This window comes from Zootermopsis nevadensis, unplaced genomic scaffold, assembly GCF_977971745.1.
Source record: "Zootermopsis nevadensis isolate Lab colony 2312 unplaced genomic scaffold, Znev_1.0 Znev_ptg000016l, whole genome shotgun sequence".
NCBI lineage: Eukaryota > Metazoa > Arthropoda > Insecta > Blattodea > Termopsidae > Zootermopsis > Zootermopsis nevadensis.
The window spans coordinates 1521104-1540396 of NW_028259148.1; the positions used below are offsets into that span (position 1 = coordinate 1521104).

A 19293-nucleotide genomic window follows, 5' to 3' on the forward strand; every position below is an offset into this window, starting at 1 on the left:
TAATGGTACATTTACCTTCAATGTCTAATCGCTACACTATTCATGTATACATGGGATAGGAATAAACTACCATCTGCACCAACCTTAAGATCAAAGTCAGATGCCAGTCTTTAACTCTATGTCAAGGTGGTCCAACTGGTGGCCAGCAGGTCACATCTGGCCTAGGACCACTTACAATCAGGCCCATGAAATTATTTGTTACTAGCTCATTAATTTTCTTTACTCCAAAGTATTAAAAAAAAAACATGATTCTCAGCTGATCTGTTGCTTTATACACAAATGCCACACACGCTAATGACTTTAAAACCCTCTCGTAAAATATCTTTTCCAGGTAAAAAATGTTTTAAATACAAGCTGTTGCAGCAAATAATTTGAAATAAATAATTCTGTGCATATTTCAATAAAATTTACATTTCAGCATTCACTATGGTAATTTGTCATCTTATGATAAGTATTACGAAGACGATTGAAACTTAACCTATCAGTTTTCAAAAATACTGCCAGGAGGGGTTTCTTGGCCATTGGGTAAACTATTCTTGGCTCAAGGGAAAGGAAAGTTGAATCACCAAATTATCTTAATAATAAAAATATAAACTAATTTTATCTGCAGTGACTTGAATTTTTCATAGTTTTAATTTAAAACGTAGGTATCAAGAACCCGCGCCTTCGTACAATTCAAAAACAAATTTATTTCTGCCAGACTGCTTCACCATAGATCATGTATGTATGGCAATCCACAGTTAAATTGGCTAAATTGTGTAATTTAAACATGTATAAGACATTTTAATGCAGGTGTCGACCTCTGATGCACCAACTTGTCTAAAAGAAAACTCAAGAATACACACACTTTATTATGGCTACCCACAGAAAGCCTGGCCTAAAAGCAAAGTTTGTAAGAAATAATTTTAATTTCTACCGTAAATTTAAAATTCAGTACAATGAATGAAAATAAATTACTTTTTACATATTACGAGCATTATGAGATATGTAGTGTTTTTTAACACCAATACATACATGATACATCAACAGCTACAATACAAATACAGAATAAATTAAATATTAATTTAAAAATGTAAATATGAAATTATACACAAAATATTCTACACCTCATCAATAAATTAGTATGTGAGATTTCAAGTTCTCCCAGCAATAAATATGAAGACGGCCACCTTTTGGGATGTTGCTCTGTTTAGTCTGGCAAGAACTGACCGATACTTCAGAGATGCTTAACTTTCATCATCAGGACACCTCTGAAACATGGTAAATTTCTGCCAGACTGCACAGTGCAACGTCCAAGAAGTCGGTCATCTTCAACAAATTACTCTGTCTCTTACATGAGCCAGATTTTGATGAAACTTGTATTTTGGCATCCATACATATATCACTGAAATAATAGCTTATTAATTTATTTTTAGCAATTTCGACTGTGTAATATTATGAATGTCACACGTACTAATATGAGCCAGATGATTCACACAGTAGAAGCAGGAAAATATTATCCTTTAGTAACTTTTAAATATACGTGTTTCCCCCTCTTATGCATCCCTATTTCCAGATTATATCCCCCACTAACAGGTGAGTTTTCCTGCGATGTGAACCTACTTTTAAGAAACAATCTGGAAATCACATATTGTATTTAAAGATGAGAAATATAAGCTCATGCAATAAACTAAAATCTCCATCGATTCCACAGACTAGCTACTACTTTGGTGACTTGTCATGTGCAGCCTATACTACGCATTCTACGTAATGCATAAAACAAAGTAATACCTGCTGCAGTGCTTAATACCACTACCTACTTCAGAACACTGAATCTACTAGTTGGTTATAATTAAAAGCAATACTTAATTAATCTGGCATCAATCAAGCAAAGCAGTTTGTATAATTAAAATTAACTAAACCATTTCTTATGAAACAGAACATATAAAAACCTTCTACACATGGTCATAGAAAATACTTATTATGACTAAAATTATGGTATTTCATCCCATAATTAATTACCAGATGATAGGGTTTGAGGACCTCGGTGACCCCAAGAGCTATGCTGGCGGTAGCATAGCTACTGGTAGGGTTGGTCGAGGGGGAGAGGTCAGACCAAGACAGGTGCCCTGGTCCTCCAGGTTGGGGGTTGGTCGCAAGGCTAACAACCTTGCGCCGTAAAAAGGAAGATGTTTCGAAACCTCGATCAAAGCCTCGGACAGACGGACCTAACAGAGGAACGAATGTAAGAGGAGAATTGAGGAGGCTATGGACCAAATTCTTTACCAGATTGTGCAAGTAAGTCATAAAAGAATTATACATCCATCTAAAAGAAAGTTGGCTGCCTTTGGTTGAATGATAATAGCACCTGAGCTGCAAAGTTTCATGAAAAAAAATATTTCTATAGTTAATAAGAATCTCTCAAGCATTAAGTAATTTTCAAGTATTTATCATAAAAAAAATACTATTTGTCTGTATACACTAATCCATACTATTAAAAAGACACAAGATGCAAGATTATAAACAAATGTGATTTAGTGTCATTGGTCTATGTTTAATTCCCAAGGGTTAAATGTTAACACTGTGACCAGTCTAGCAGCTTTCGAGAAACTGTCCGCGAGTTCAAACCTCAGTAGTGGCAGTGTACGGAGATTGTTCAACTAGATCACCCTCCAAATCAGTCAGTTTAACGAGATGTCAATGAGACTTGGCACCAATAGAGTAAAGGCCGAAAGCTTAGTAATAGGTGAAGCCTAACCAGAGAATCTGCCGACATATGGTACAGAATGGTGATGGAATGAAGGACAACCTTTGAGAGAGGTATAATAGAATCATATCACTGTGAAGCTACAGCAAGGCATAATTTCTCAGGGGTTTAACACTGGGATCCCGTAATCCCATAATAAAATCAAATAACCATGACCCAACATCACCCAGATGCAGAAATCCCCAGAAGACATTACAGTCAACATGGCTGGAGCCAAAAGTACCCATGAACTAGATCTACTCTGATAGCAGCAGCACACGAGATAGTCATAATCCCATATGAGACATTTATAATGTGTAGGGACTATAAATCCTTTGTAGACCTGGTTAAAATACATGTCTTCATATTATAACCATGTTTGAGTAAATACTTCATAAAACAATTTATAAAAGAAACATACGAGAAGAGGTTAAATGCATATGTCAAATACAGAAATGATCTAGTGTACCATTATAAATTACGAACTATGCAAAGTCTTACAGCATTATTGTCCGATGTGTAGAGATTCCACTGCAGTTGAGACAAGTCGCTTTCATGACCTCTGCGCCACCGTCTCTACCATTTCACGGTCTTTCGTCTCTATCGGAAGAAAGAAACATGCCACGGCTGCCAGCAAAGCTGCCAACCCATACACAGACGTTGCCAACGTGAGAGATGATTGCATGAGAACCTACAGGAAAAAAAAAATCATTTCCAATGTGTGGTACCCTTCCCACCTAACCTTCGTTGATTCGATGACCTTAATAATATTTGGCACAGCTCACCGTCATGCAATTTTCTTTACCCCTGTCATTTCCTACCTCTTAAATCCAAATATTCTCCTTGCCATATTCTCAAACTCGCTCAAACTCTGTTTCTATGAGGGGCATTGAAAACACCACGTAAAATTACAGTTTTGTATATTGTAATCTTTGCATTATGAAATCAATAGTAGCCATAAATGTAATCTTGAAATGTTATTATTTTTCTCAGCCATTTGAACTTTTGCCACATTTTTAAAGGACAGCTATCTTTATACCGTATGATCTTGTTATGCATTCTGCGGTTGTGACGTGAATATTTACTTCCAGACCAACCTTCTTACTATAATATTTAATATTTAAAAGCCACGTATCCTGATTGATATTCATGTCTTTCCTCAGTCCTTCCAGGTGACTTTAAGTAGAATGTACCTGCCTTTTATCCATCCCTTCCCCCTCAACTTACATTTCATCTAACAATTAATAAGTTCTGTAACTGATAACAGCATCATTAATCAGCGTACAAATCAATACTTAATCAGGAAAACCATGAACATTATAAGTAACAACATTTTGTCTCTTGCACGTTACAGGTAATTAGCTGCAGGCGGCTTACCTGAGCCACATAAGGGGTTACCATGGCGCCCAACCGAGCCATTGCACTGCAGGTACCTACACCAACTGCTCTTAATGGCGTTGGGTACACCTGAAAGTCACACACTAAAAAATGTACTAGGAAAATAATCAACTTGATAATAGAAACAAATATTATTTTTCTTTGTCTATCAGTTAACATCTGCGTCGCTAATGAGTCATCACAACGGCCATGACGGCCGCATTCTGGGTCGCAGCACCGCGTAATCAGGGCGATGATACATCCATCACTGCTGATGATGAAGGCAGTAAGGACCTCTGAAACGCTGGTAAACTTCTACCAGACTACATGGCGCTACAACCCATGAGAAACTAAAATCCTACGTACTTAATCATAATGGCTGTCTGACTTTGTAGAGGAACACATATGAAAAACTGATTGGAACGTATCAATAAATGTACGATTCTGAATGTTTCCATTAATATAAACTGATTACTCCATATGTAGTAGGCTAAATCTGTACAGCGCCGAGCTCACCTCTGGTGTGTAGACATACGCAGCTTGAAAAACTCCAGCTATGATTCCACGTGATAGGAAGAGCATGATGGTAAGAAACACGCGACTGGAACGAGGCAAATTAAATTTCTATTAATACAATAGGCATTTTATATAAATTGAACATAAGGTGATGTGTTCATTGCACACATATTTCACACTTGAGAATAATAATATTACAGTTTCTGATGTGTGCAATGAACACCACATCTCGTGTTTTCCTGCCACGCGCCTTTCTGGTTATACTGATACTAATAAATTATTTGCGAACAATGACATGAAAATCTAATGTGGTCCTTTAACACATTTTTATTGAAAAGTCTAACAAAGTAAAAAATAAAAATTCAAATCATTAGTTATCTCTGCTTAATTGAATTGAATTGAATTTATTAAATAATATAATACAATTGAATATCGTCCTATTAGTGATTTTAGAAGTGATCATCAACATGCTGAAAATAAAATGACATAATTATGGTGTTGAATGTCAGTAACTGTGAATATTAAAAGACTGAATAGAAGCATAAGAAGTAACATCACTAGAGTGGTACTTACTTCTCAGTACAGATGAAGAGGAAACAGATACAAACTGCGAAAATTACGAACTGTACTGCCATTGTGTTCTTCCTTCCACACCTCTCAATTACAAACACCGTTGCAAATATTCCTGAAAATTACGGCAAACCGATGTTTTCATGCTTATACAAGTAGTTATGGGAAACAAGTAACGGACTGCTGTAAGGGTAACTTTGTCGAGAACAATCTTTGAAAAATTTAAACTCTACTCGCCTGGAAATTCGGCTATTGTGGTCCAAAGAAGATCAACATAATCTTGTGTGGACAGCTCCTTGCAATCCGCAGCACATTCCAGATTAGTCACTGCCTTACTTTGATCTGCACATGAAGTCTCAAACAATTCTGTTGTCATCAGAACTATTCCATAGTAACAGAATGCACACACAATCCTGTAAAAGGCAAAGCGGAACTGACGACACAACTGATATACGTGCAGCGTTATTTTATCACAGTAATCAGATGTTATAAAATGAAAAAGTGAAGTAAGTAACTTGGAGAAAAATACACATAATTACAAAAAGGAGAGCAATAATATTGACAAGAATTATAATATTTACAAGCTAATACCAGTAAAGTACAAGATCTGACCTAAAATCAAAAATAAATAAATACGGAAACATATAATTTCCTCTTGCAAATATAGAGAATGCGAAGAAGCGCCAGTTTTATTTACGTGGTGGGGGGGATGTGTTACTTTCAGCACCTGCAACAAAAACTTTTGTTCAACCCTACATATTTAATGCCAATAAAAATGACAATATTTGTCCTACACATGGTTGCATGGTCCTGTATTTGAATCTCATCCAGGACATAGATGTTTTGTGCTGAAATTAGTGTAAAGTAGCCTACGTTACTGTCACCTCCTCATTAGTTGTAAATCCATGTAAATGGATTAGTGTAATATGAAGGACTTACAGATGTATGAAGTACATAACAAACTCTCACCAAATGAACCAAAGTAGAAGAGAAGTTTTCCGAAGCTCAGAACGAAGCAAATGTGTAACACGTCCCCTTGGAGTAAGAGTGGCTGCATCATCCACCACCAGGCGGCCTAGAAGCATAGGTTTTCCATTCTCCTTTGCCACTTTCTGTAAAGTTGCCAGAGCTTCTTCAGGTTGTCCTGATGCCACGTGAAATCTAGCACTCTCTGGTAACCACTGTAATTACGGGAACATATCAAAACCTGCGTCTTACAAGACCGCTCTATGACACGTTAATTTGCAGGCGCGTAAAGACTCTTCACTTTCATACATTAAATTCTTTAACAAAAAACCTTGTATCACAAACACATACAATGTGCAGTAGGTGTGAGAGACTTGTATTCAGAAGGTAACTGGTTCAGTTACTGGTGGAACTAAGGAATTTTTAAAAAAAAAGCCTTTTCTCAGCCTTATCTGGTAAGCGTCATGATTGTAATCTTCAGACAGTCGATATGACCACCTCCTAATTCCAAAAACTCTCTTATACGAGATATCAGACTTTCATGTGGGCCATATTTCTGAAAGGTGGCGCTGCATGGGCGTAGGCCACGATGCTGACATTTTGGAGACCCTTACGCTCTCCATTTTTACGGTAAAGCACGCTGACTGAGAGATAGCTTCTAAACTGGCAGCAACACCAGCACCATTCAATAAGAAGTAATGAAATATTGCAAAAATATGAGACTTTTTTTTTTACATCTGTTGCATAAAAATGAATACAAGAATTCAGTAGTACACAAAATTCTAAATTTATGAATTAATGTAAATTCTAAGAGCACATCTTAAGGCAAAAGAACTCACTGGCGTGATGAGAGCAAAGGCGAGAAGTGGGATGGTTGAAAGAGCAAGCAGCCAGTGCCAGCCGAGCGTAGGCATCACGATCAGGGCTAGCAACACCTCAAAACATGCCCCCAGTGCCCAGAAACACTGAAACACATCAACCGCTACTGACTACCTGTCATTTGTAATCATTTACGCTAAAACATTAAAATTATAACCTATAAAATAAGTACTAAGAAACTCTCTTCACATCAGAGTCAGAAATTAAGCAATTTAGGTGAAGAAATAGAACCTCTTGTAGATGGAGAAATTATTCTGAAATGAAACATATCTTCACTCAGAGGGATTAATGTCCAAAATGTGTGTCACCATTAAAAGACAAGCAGGTACGACAAAATGTCTGAGGAAGACGTACTGTACAATATCAGACAATTAAACGACAGATGGCGTAAGAAAATAGAACACATTTCATAAATTCTAAATTTACAAGTATAAATAGACTGCCTAAAATGTTACACATCAGCGTCTGAAAAAATGGGTAGGTATCAGATAAAGAGGTTTGAAATAAGATGCTTCAAAATAAGATATTTACATTAAGTTTTCACTGCCAAGAAACTAAGACGTCTTTCATCGCACAGTGCCAGCGTTATCTATTTTCATACACAATTGCAAAGAACCCATTCAAGCAGCACTGCAGAACAGTTACACGACTTCACTTAATGTCAGAACAACTCCGCAAGCTTTCATTAAATGACAGTTTTGTCATTTCCCATGAACGAGCAATATAATTACTTTTTGATGTTTTCTGAACATAATTTAATATATAGGATTTAATTATGTTTTATGTACCACATTGGCCTAATTATAAAGCAATCTTAAATATAACGAAACCACCATCTTCAGGAATCTGAGAGAAAAAATGAGTATCATAACATTCAGAGCAACTATGAATTTTACAACGTAATTATTAAAATACATAATTTTAAAATGAAGCCAATACTATATTTAATGTATTCTGGAGTAACATCATTACAAATTGCATCACATTTAAAAATACCATATTTCCTTGATTTTAAGACACACTTTTCTTCACATTTTAAAATTTATGAAATTAGGGTACATCTTACATTTGATGTCATCTAAGAATTGATAAAGCATCTTTTTTTACTGAAAAACTATCAAAAGTGTGACTAAACAATAGATGACATCTTAAAATCAAGGAAATACATAATTTCTTTACAAAATTTCAGAATATAGGAAGTTGTGGTTTAAGAAACCATAACCAAGTCCAGAAGCTTGCAGTGTTATGATGAAACTGTGTAGAAGCAGCTACGAAAGACAGAGAAGTATTAATTACTTACTTACTAAGCTCTAAATAACTAACAAGCAGGAACATCTAAGATTAGCAGTATACCAGCTAAATCTTTGAAGCTGAATCTCGTCTAAATAATATTTAAGAATTCAGTCCATACTGCAAACAAAACACAACATTTCACCATTACAAAGAACAACTGGCTAAAATGAAAGATTTACAGATTGTTAAAAGTAGCTGGGACATATAGTAACCACTTCACTTTATAGACGGTTAGTACGAACTTATCCCATTCACTGACCTCGTAACCAAGGCTACGTATCGACTGGCTAATATTTTAATCAATTAATATTTGCCGTCAATCGAGTAATTAACAAATTAAATTATTAACCCACAAATTAAATGATCACATCTTATGTACTATTAAATGAACAATAAATGTTTAATTTAAAATCTGACAGTAGAAATAATCTGTTCAGAAAACTTTCCATGTGTGCAGTACAGACTGAGATCGATGGAAAAATTTATTTGCAGCTAATAGAAGCACCAAGGGTACAAAATTAGGGATGAAATAAATTATACAAATTGTAAAGCATTCTATATACACAACAAATTCATATAAAAAAAATACTCTTATTTGAAAATACATTTTACATTCAGAGATTAAAAATTGTTTATGTCCTTCTGAGTGTCTTGACAAATTAATAAATCAATTAAATAAAATCATCAACTGTTAAAACAAAATTTACTATGCAAATCAACCGACTGGTCACGACAACCATAATTCTGACATACGAAGGACACAGTGCAGTCTGTAGGTCTCCTTTCCAAGGAATTCCAACTACCCTGCATGAACTTAATTCACGCAGATAAACTGAAAAATAAAATGGCATATGCACAGGACATCTTAAAACTAACTCTGGGTGTTACGGCAAGGTCAGCTATTTACAAAGCATAATTTTTAGGTTCCATCAGTATGTTAATCACCTTCTATAGTTAATATTGTTAAATAGTCCTTTCCCAGAAGCCATGAACCTGAAAGAATAACAAGGCAGAGAATGTAAAGTTCTATTTTAGCATCTGACAGCACTCACATCCAATAGTACAACACATTTCGCCCTCTGTTTCGTTGGTAGGAACTCGGCATACAGCGTCACACTGAAACATAACGAAATGATCCACTACACTGGTAACCAGAGTGATTCCTAGGTTATGCAATGACAATGTTTCAATTATTGATTATAAATGGATGACTGGAATCGTTGCAATAGTCGGTCGCACTTGTAACAGCCTTAAATATCAAATTATGACCTGACACCACTTAAAGAGGTGACTCAAATTATCACAATCAAATATAAAATTTTAAAAAGGAATACTAAAACAAATCCCAGCACACGGACTCAAATAGACAAAACTATATTTATGTTAGCGAGGACATAATCTACATTATAATTTCTAAGGGGTCTCACTTACGACTGAGGTACGCAGCCGATGGCAAATCCGACAAGTCCGCGAAGAAACAAGATCCATAGGAAGTTTGGCGCCAAGGAACTCAGAAGGCCATAACAGAATAAAAGCACTGCGCACAAGGTCAACGCCTGAAAAATTTAAAGTGGGAAGAATTAGCGTTTACGACGAACACAAAAATAAATTTAATTTAGTGGGTACTTTGACAACATCTTTGAAAACGTATTCATCGAAAGAAAGAATGGTTCTGCGCGAGAACTATCTGGCTTATTTATAATCTAATTTATGATATGTCTGTGCAAAGTGCAGGAAGCAGGTGTTGGAAATAAAATATTCTGCACAGTTTTTCCACATGCACAAAAAAATATAAATTAAAAATAAAACCAGCATGGCAAAGCCAGTCCAACAATTTTTGGATCAGAGTGATGCAGCTGGAAGCAAATGACTTCAAAATTATATTATATATAATAAAATACAAACATATTTGATAGTTAAATAAAATATAATGCCACATTTAAATTACGGTATTACTCGATAAAAGCAACGAACATTGCAAAAGTTCCATAACAGAGCTGAATGTTATATCAGCCATTTTACTGCAAGAAGGCAACCGATTAACGCTTATTTGTTAAGAACGGACCCGAGTCTCGATTTTAGTATTTTCATGATTTAGAAGAACAGTTTCGCTCATATAAGTGGAACAAAACACCCATTCAGTCTGAGTGAGATATTATTTTGAAGCGTAAATTTCTCAGTAGACGCAATAAACCGGAAATCGAGGTGCGGAGTTTGCGTTACTTTAACGAAGCTTAGTCCAGTGCTTCTACCAACCTGTTTTCTTCCATATCGATCACTCAGGTTCCCCCAGAATGTGGAACTAAGCATCATTCCTAGGAACACAATCTGAACAAGAAAGAAAACCATAAAAAAAAACAGTTTCATAATTTTGGTCTTAAAACACTGAAAATTTAAGAAAATTCAACTAAGATGTCAAGAGCACAGACAAAAATTAATCTAACTGAAATTTATTTCTTTATGGTCGCTGTAACCCTTTCTAGATTAACTAGGAAAATGTTGCAGATAATTACTAATTACAATTTGAATTCATTAGTCATTTATCTTTAGAACATGTTTTCCTTCGAGAAGCCCTACCACAGAAAGTGGTTACCTGAACAAATAAAAGTATATAAATTAACAAAAATAATTTCTTCTTAGAAATGGCAACACAAAACTTTTTCTCACAAAATACAGAAGAAACCCTACAACACTGGATTCACTTTTGGACGCTACACTTAAGAAAATCAGCCAAACACTTACTGTGGTGGTAAGAGCCTGCTGGTATCGTGTGATGTGCCAGTCGCAATGAAGAGCGGGTGAAAGGATGCTGAGTATCGTCATTTCCATGCTGTCTGCCATCCAGCACAGCCCAGTAAAGAGAGACAGTTTCACTTGAAACTTCCCAAAACCAAACGCGTTCACTGCCTGCGTCACAGTGAAAGTGTCTGGAAGAAAATGCATCGCTGTACATTAATTTCAGAGTGGTAGATATATCGACACGGAAGATAATGTAAAAAGATTGTTTATATATTCATATTACTTTCAGTAACATTCTTATGACAAATCCTCATACTGAATTATACACACCATCAGGTATTACAGAGACAGATGTCATTTCTATCTCATCAGCTTCGGCCATATGATTATCATAATTATCTTCTAGTTGTCTTGGGATGGTACCTCCACTGGGCAGAGATTCTGTAACCTGCCCGTCAAGATCCTCATAATCAGCTGTTAAACGCCCTCGCGTTGTGCGACGAACTGCAGACAGAATCTGCGACATCTTTCAGACTATCTACAAAGTAAAACAATGCAGTATGTAACAAATATAGCTAAAATTAACCAACACATTTGAGCAAAGTACCTCTTATGAAGCTAATAATTGCTCAGTTAGTATTAGTACTTATTACAGGCTAAAAAACAGTTGGAAATTGTTTGTTGTGATTTCCATTAACATGTTCCTCAGAACTGCATTCCTTAAATTCAAACAAAATGATTTTATAGTTATTAGGCAAATAGACAGGAAGCATGCATGCATCTTCATGGGTTACGTTCAAAAGAAAATTTGTTGAAATGTAGCAAAGTCCAAATGTTTATTTCGTGACATGCTGCATTGGAGGTTAATTATGAATGATGAATCAGAAAAAAATGTAATGATAGCCTGTTTCAAATACTTAACCTAACACTTGTTGGAGAGACTGAGAGAAATCTCAGTCTAGTCTAAGCAGAGAATCTAACCTAAACTTCAGAAGCAGAATGGCTAAATTTGTGTTTTGTGGCTGCAATATCAGTAGCAACTGGAATGTGTACACTTAGACGATTCAAAGAAATCACCACACTTATGCTCTTACTTGTCAGTTTACAGAACTGTCAAAGAGACGAACAACACACTAAATCGAACCAAGTAAATTTTAGCTCTGCATTATAAACACATACACTTTTATCATATAATTATACCTATAAAAGTCCCAGATTCTAGTAATGTGGCAGTCAACAGTCAATGACACGGATCAAATACATTGCCCTGCACGATACGAAACTAACCCGTTATAACCAAGGAATTTGTTTGACAAATGAAGTACTGTGCGAATAGAATTTCAAAATGTTGGCAGCACTGGCAGGAATGCCGGCACATATGAAGAGATTGAATGTCACACCATATGCAATATCACAAAAATTGAATTCGAGAATAAACATGTAAAATATATTCTCAGGACGAAATATGTAAGCGTGAGATATATACATGCACAAAATTTGCTCAATCTTGTGCAATATATTTTATTGATACTCACTTGAACGGAAAAAAAACCCTTTTCCTTGCTGACTTGTCAGCAAAGAGTGCCATGCCTTCTTTGTAGATTCTTCAGTGTAATAGGTAAATTTGTCCCGGTGCTTAATTAAGTAAAATTCCTTGAGAATGGGGAGTAGAGATACAATTCTATGCACTAGATGGAGCTGAGATCTGCCCACGGGGGGAGAGTCACCTGTAAACCAATGGCTGAAAACCGTGGGTTGGTCTTGATACGGCAAAGACAAAGAAATTTATGGATAAAATGAGGTTAGGTAATTTCACTGAATAACACCACTTCAATTTATTATGTTAGTTCACAGGAAAACCACAGAGCAGGGTGAACTGTACATGTAGAGATTATTCATATTCTCCATTTTTTAAAATTTTACAACCAATATTTGTTTAATTTCACACCACACCATGACATTTTTATCCCATTTTTACCTCAGTTTTACCAACCTCTGCAACAAATTCTTTCTGTATGTCTTTCTCTTCAGAAATCTCTTGCGGATTTGGAATGTCTGGTACACCAGGTTCCAATTTGACCCTCTGAAAACGCTGCCATTGCAATTTATCTTGTAAGCCTAGATCTAAATTTTGAACGGTATGAAGTAGCGAATTGTCATTTATACCCAATTTCACGTCATCCTCTTGCGAGTACTGTTGTGGTAGCTGACGTGTACGGATAATTTCAGCCATGACGCGAGACGAGTCTTTGGGGACGCGTGGTCGGGCTGGATCACTGTAATTCACGTAGTACATGCCAAACTTCTCCCTGAAACCACAGATGACCTTGATATCAGCTGATTTATATTAATGTTAAAATTATTTCTCGACTTACGTAACCGGCACAGTCCTCAAGACTGGGATCTGACAGAGTTACTTACGTATAACCGCTCATCCATTCGTAGTTATCAATAAGGCTCCACGCTGTGTAGCCAATCACGTTGCAGCCATCTTCATGGATTGCTTTCAGCAATTCCGATAGGTAGCTCTGAAACAAATCAATCACGGTCATATTTGGTTTTCAAAACCACACAAATGGAATTTTTTCATTTTGTAAATCCTGTTGGAAAGCAATGAATAATTTATATTAAGTAAACTATTACGTATTGCTAATATAATGAAGTTCATTTAGGGAAATATTTGTGTGATGCATTTCGTATTCAGAATGGGCTAAAACAGGGAGATGCTTTATCGTCATTACTTTTAACCTCTGTCTCGCAATATGCCATTAGGTAGGCCCATAAACGTTAGAAGGAACTTTAAATGAATGAGACACGATGATTTATAAATACCCTAATTAAAAATGAAGAAATTCTATTAAATTCTAGTAAGGAGATTCAGAAATAAATGCATTTCGTATTCAATAAAAATATTTGTAATGATTCAAAACGTATACATGACGAAGGTGGTTTAAAATTAATAATTCACGTGGTCGTAACCTTTCTAATTGTACACGGCAATTAAAATTTGTGTTTAATATTCTGTAGTCTTACTTACCGTTATGTACTTTGTTCTGTTGGTGTCTCTCAGCTCTCCGTGATCTGAAAATCCATTCTCTGTGACATAAACAGGTGGGTTATTGTACTCCTTTGCTATCCACACAAGAAGCTTTCGAAAACCCCACGGCACCACCTGGAAGAAAGTACCTCCAGTATAATATTTCATTTTTCCACCATCTTCTGGGTTGTTGCGCCATGTAGTCTAGTAGAAGTTAGAAGTTTATCGACTTTTCAGAGGTCCTTGCTGCCTCGATCATCAGTTGCGTCATGTAGTATGGTGGAACTTTTTATGACGTTTCAGAGGTCCTTGCTGCTTCCATCATCAGGGAGATGAGTGATTTAGGTAGCAAGGACCTCTGAAACGTGAAAACACGTCCATGGAACACAGATCTTCTTGAGATGCTGATAAATGCTCAGTTGATTAAAAAATGCTGAAACTTATCTACATCTGATAGTTCATTGACGTATCTGCTTTGGTATGAAAACATGAACACTCATGTGTGGATAGACGAAGTAACCTATTAATGAGACACAAAAGCGAAATGAAAAATGTCATCTATAGAGTTAAAATTTAGGGTCAGTCTCACACCTTAAGCCAAGCAGAAGCTGAGCTTGGCCAACTGGGATCTAAGATCATCTGCACTCCGGCGTCTCGAATTAAGGATGGAGTCTCTCCAACAGCGCCAGATCTTGCCAAGTTTGTCGTATAGTGGTTCAGACCAAAGAAGTCAGAAGTCCCTGAAAATAAGACATTTCTGCTCCTAGTGGCTCCTGTGACAAATATTAAATCTAAAACTGTGCTTACTGATTATATTCAAGTACGTTTAAATGTATAATTTAAGTAGCTCTGAAATATTAATTATACCTTCATGGTATATAAATTAAAACTCCAGACAACACGTCTTGATACGCCATCTTATATAGACTTAAGTAACTAACCTTGGACGTATTTAACCTCTTTCCTGCTGAAGGTCGGAAAACGAGATCTAGTTCGACCTTCTTTTAAGCTGTTATTTAAAATTCGCTCTTTCATAACACGTGGATAATCGCCTTCAGAACTGAATATCGGGTGTGCGAACCAGCCCAGCTGGAACAATACGTTTTAAAAGAACGCTGATGGAATCGAGTTCATTGTGTCTTAACTATAACGTAACCATCTGTGGCAAGAATTGCGTGTAAATAATGTTTAAAAATTAGTTTCTACCTCAAAAAAGAAAGATAATCACTATTATAAGGACCAATAATTCGTTAATGATGTATAAAAAATGAAGCTTTGCGTTGTGAATCACACGAAACACATAAATATACCATGGGAAAGCCATTTACCATTGTGTTTTAAAGTAGTAAATAAGACAGGGTAACAATGACATTGAATCCTATACAGATTAACGTTATAAAACAAAAGCCAAGCGAACAGCGGAGAATCAGGGAGCCAACACATGAAATAATAAGCATAATCATAAAATGGCTGAGACGAACAAGCAGAAAAAACATAGAAGTCACAGATAAGAAGTGAATGGCATATTTTGGCTAGGCTAACATATTTCCGTGTTACGTGCCACGCCAATCTCCGCTTTGTTAAGTAGAAATAAAAACCGTGAAATTAAAGAAGAACTTACTTGAAATTGGAGTTCTCTTTCGGCTGCTTCTTTACTCTCGACAGTTCCGTCGAAAGGGTCAGCCCATTCGGAGTCGAGAGTGATCCCTATCTGACCTGCAGAACGTTTAACCGGTGATCCAAGTATACTTCATCTTTTGTGTTTAATTTCTAATTAAAACCCATAGCGAAAAGTCGAATGTTACTAGTCAGAAACTTCAGACATGTCAACCAGCAACTACCAAATCAACACAAGCACAAATGCGAGCACAACATATAAACACGTATCAATATAGGTTATGTTTATTCATGTTTCCAATACGCCGTGCTTCCAACAGTGTCCAACGATTTCGTTCTTCGCCCTTCTTTTGTCTTTCTTCTACCATAATTTTAAGCATTATAATCACGCGTCTATTATATTACTGCCAGAGCCACATATCGGCTGAATAAGGCACTACAACTACTGTTGGTAGAGCCATCTACAACACGCGATTTGTACTATTACAATCTCACGAAACATGACAGAAATGTTTGCTGTAAATGCTATTTATTTTCAAAATTTGTATACCTTTCTGTTTCTTTCTAAACACATTGTCGTAGAGATGATACACTCGGGCATGGGCGTGGAGTACGGTGTGTGCTGACATGTAATCGCCAATGCCGTGAGCATCAATTCCGGGAGCACCTGCCCTCCATTCGCCATACCCAGCACAAAATGACAGCGGTTCGTTGAATGTGAGCCACAATTTCACCTAAAACAATGCGCTTTGTACAGGCAATTGTTTTTTAGCGTACTATGTACCACAGAGCGAGACGAGGAAGGGTTAGAGCCTAAGTTAAATATTATTGTGAGGTTATGTAGACGGTTGATGTGAAGTTGTTAAAAGTTAATTGTTGAATGGATCTAACGTGTGAAATTATAATATTTGCCTAGTATTTTGAATAAAATGCAATAATATTTCTTACTAGTACAGTACGTATTGAAAATAAAATAAGTTGAAGTGATTTTATGTATGCAAAATCTTTCTTTTAATCTGCCCTGACCACAACAACGAATTGATTGCTTACTTACTCTGTCGCCAAAGTGAGTAAAAAGTACGCGCGCATATTCTTCAAAATAATCAGCAATCACTTGATTAGGCCATCCGCCAATATCCTGGAGTGCCTGAGGTAGATCCCAATGATACATTGTGACCTACGAAATAAATAACCGAGAGGTTTAAGGAAGGCAAATAACCAACATCAATAATAATTTAATGCCGATATCGTAAACACATGGCCTAATGGCGAAAAAACAACGTAAGTATGTTTTAAATCTGTAGTAGAGATTTTTAACTGAATAAGATTATCAATATAACGACATTATTCATGTGAGTTGCAACGCAACATTCAGATCTGAAGACAGAGACAGCAGTTTCTCATAGATGTTGGTATCTACCTAAACGTCCTCATGACGTCACAACTCAGAAGACCAACATCGTCATTTTAAATCGTCGTGAGAACCTTGAATATCATATTTACGATTAACTGAGATCAACTTACCATTGGTTCGATACCATTAGCTAGTAGTTCATTGATGAGATTATTGTAGTAAGCAATTCCTAACTTGTTTACAACGTCGACATCTCCGGTCGGTAAAATTCGTGGCCATGAAATTGAGAAACGATACACACCAACCTGTAACACGTTTTTTTTTAAAAAAAAATTCAGCTTTCAGTACGTAAACGCCAGGAATTTAAAACAAAAATTTATAGCACGCAGAAACAAATCTTTTCTGACCCAAAACTTGTAATTAATTAATTAATTAAGCAAGTGTTGAAAAAATCTACGAAGCCAGTATTAAAATATCACCGCTTAAATTTGACATGTAAATTAGATGCTCTAATAAGACATTTAAGGTTATTTCTTAAGCTCCCACGGATTTGGCCTAGTAGGATTCATAATTAACACTTAAACTAAGTATCCTTGCACACGTAGGTGGAAAATTATGTATTTAAAGTGTCTACATACACTCAACATCAAGGATATATATCGATTTAATGATCCCGTCATGGGACAAGTTATATATTCTGGGATGTTGCCATAACAACACTAATATACAATTATCTAAACAATATTAAAAATGACAGAAAATGGCGTCTTGACAATTTGGTCATGTCACTTACTCCCAATTCCTTAAGAGCACGTACATCCTCCTTATACAAATGGTACGAATCGGCGGCTACGTCTCCGTTGAGACCGTCCGCTATCCAGTCAGGATGTTGATGAGTCATTCTGTCCCAGATACTCTCCCCCTTTCCTGGAAACCAAATCAGCTGACACGTGACCCTCAAACCACTTATCGCCCGTCTTTGTGCATCCCTTATACCGGTTAGTATACTGATTTAGATTAAATTTCGTATAAAATATCGATACATAAATTAGTTTATCGAGTCTCTGCGCGCTGAGTGGATAGCCAATCAAATTGAAGGATGAATATTGAAATCCAAAAGGCGAACAAAATACAAAATTGTCAGTGGAACCACGGTTCCGGAGAATCTGACGTAAATACGTCTATACGGAAAGGAAGTTTATATATTGGCTTTATTCTAAATATTTCCTTGACGTTTTCTAGGTAACATAACAATGAACGCAAGCTGACCATTGTTGTCGATCCATATTTACACATTGTTGATATGGATCTTACACATTTTCCTTTCATTGTTTGATAAATGACCCTTCCGTATAGACGTATTTACGTCAAAAATTGTGGAAGGCCATAAACCAGTGCAAGAAAGACCTACGTGTTGGAATTTCTGCATAATCCATAGAGCACGTATTTCTAGTGACATGAACTGCTTACCGTCTGTGTTCCATGCCCCCTCGATCTGATACGAAGCTGTGGCAACTCCAAACCGGAAGTCTGGCGGGAAGGTGTAATTGCTAAGACATTGTACAACTTTGCCCAGAGCGACAAAGACCAGAGTCACGGATACCAGCATCGTCAGCAGTCCTTCACCGACTGTGAACTTCTGTCTGCTGAACTGCTATCAAGGAGGGCAGCGTTGCGTAGTTAAAGCTGAACTCGCTATCTCTTTGGCAAACCCAGCTGAACTTTTATCAGTAAATATCCTACGGTACTGAAGATACAGTGAAATATATTTCTGTATTGGTTTGTTCTGTACATTGTCCATACCCAAAGCAAAAATAAGAATTTTTTACGGTTCAGGGGATGTCAGGGAGAAAGGAACCGGTTCTAAAAAAACCCACTTGAGATCGGGTTCAACGAAGGACGTGCTGTTAATTATTCAAAAATAAACAAATACGTAGATTAAGAGGTTTATTGTAGATAAAATTATTGGTCAGTGTGGGGCATACAGAATGAACTATTCTCGAATAATAACCAAATATGTCTGAACTCTTAGTTTACATATGTTTATTTTATTTTGAGGTCATTGGTGTTCTTTTATTACAGACAAAAGTCTGCTGTTGCAAGTTGATTTGTTACGACTATACTAAATAAACTTTTTGTAGCTTAAATGCGTCATGTTTGTGTTAATTAAATATATATTTATTTTCACAGTCTATACACAAACGTTGTAATTAAATGATG

The 19293-nt window shown here is 36.3% G+C and overlaps 2 protein-coding genes across 4 annotated transcripts; both read right to left on the bottom strand.

The window, feature by feature from the left end:
* Positions 1–614: 614 nt before the first annotated feature.
* LOC110831720 (synaptic vesicle 2-related protein) lies at positions 615–12427 on the bottom strand. 2 transcript variants are annotated; one of them, XR_002543678.2, is made up of 14 exons: positions 12266–12427; positions 11396–11603; positions 11069–11253; positions 10583–10654; positions 9758–9882; positions 9379–9442; positions 6994–7119; positions 6158–6369; positions 5426–5601; positions 5192–5303; positions 4619–4703; positions 4103–4192; positions 3227–3416; positions 615–2207 (listed from the first exon to the last, which is right to left on the bottom strand). XR_002543678.2 is itself a non-coding variant. In XM_022068034.2 (13 exons), the coding sequence occupies exons 2-13, from the start codon at positions 11589–11591 to the stop codon at positions 3279–3281; spliced, it is 1581 nt and encodes a 526-aa protein (XP_021923726.1). In that variant the 5' UTR covers positions 11592–11603; positions 12266–12427; the 3' UTR covers positions 615–3278. The 2 variants fall into 2 exon arrangements, 1 of the variants encoding a protein (XP_021923726.1); XM_022068034.2 differs by having other exon boundaries at positions 615–3416.
* Positions 12428–12875: 448 nt separating this feature from the next.
* On the bottom strand, positions 12876–18726 carry LOC110831722 (myrosinase 1). 2 transcript variants are annotated; one of them, XM_022068038.2, is made up of 11 exons: positions 18544–18725; positions 17867–18000; positions 17244–17378; positions 16774–16896; positions 16270–16453; positions 15724–15818; positions 15044–15191; positions 14694–14842; positions 14103–14237; positions 13487–13593; positions 12876–13374 (listed from the first exon to the last, which is right to left on the bottom strand). In XM_022068038.2, exons 1-11 carry the CDS (start codon positions 18680–18682, stop codon positions 13029–13031), a joined length of 1695 nt encoding a protein of 564 aa, XP_021923730.2. In that variant the 5' UTR covers positions 18683–18725; the 3' UTR covers positions 12876–13028. The 2 variants fall into 2 exon arrangements, with proteins under 2 accessions (XP_021923730.2, XP_021923731.2); XM_022068039.2 differs by lacking the exons at positions 15044–15191; positions 15724–15818 and having other exon boundaries at positions 18544–18726.
* Positions 18727–19293: the final 567 nt, after the last annotated feature.

What these genes read in the sequence shown, in the direction of transcription:
- LOC110831722 (XM_022068038.2), bottom strand. Translation starts at nt 18,682, where the DNA reads ATGCTGGTATCCGTGACTCTGGTCTTTGTCGCTCTGGGCAAAGTTGTA. An exon ending in GGGGGCATGGAACACAGACG is followed by an intron (nt 18,001 to 18,543) that starts GTAAGCAGTTCA and finishes TTTGGTTTCCAG; the next exon opens with GAAAGGGGGAGAGTATCTGG. An exon ending in CTAATGGTATCGAACCAATG is followed by an intron (nt 16,897 to 17,243) that starts GTAAGTTGATCT and finishes TTTATTTCGTAG; the next exon opens with GTCACAATGTATCATTGGGA.
- LOC110831720 (XM_022068034.2), bottom strand. Translation starts at nt 11,591, where the DNA reads ATGTCGCAGATTCTGTCTGCAGTTCGTCGCACAACGCGAGGGCGTTTA. An exon ending in CACAATAGCCGAATTTCCAG is followed by an intron (nt 5,304 to 5,425) that starts GCGAGTAGAGTT and finishes CGTAATTTTCAG; the next exon opens with GAATATTTGCAACGGTGTTT. An exon ending in CGTATGTCTACACACCAGAG is followed by an intron (nt 4,193 to 4,618) that starts GTGAGCTCGGCG and finishes TGTGACTTTCAG; the next exon opens with GTGTACCCAACGCCATTAAG.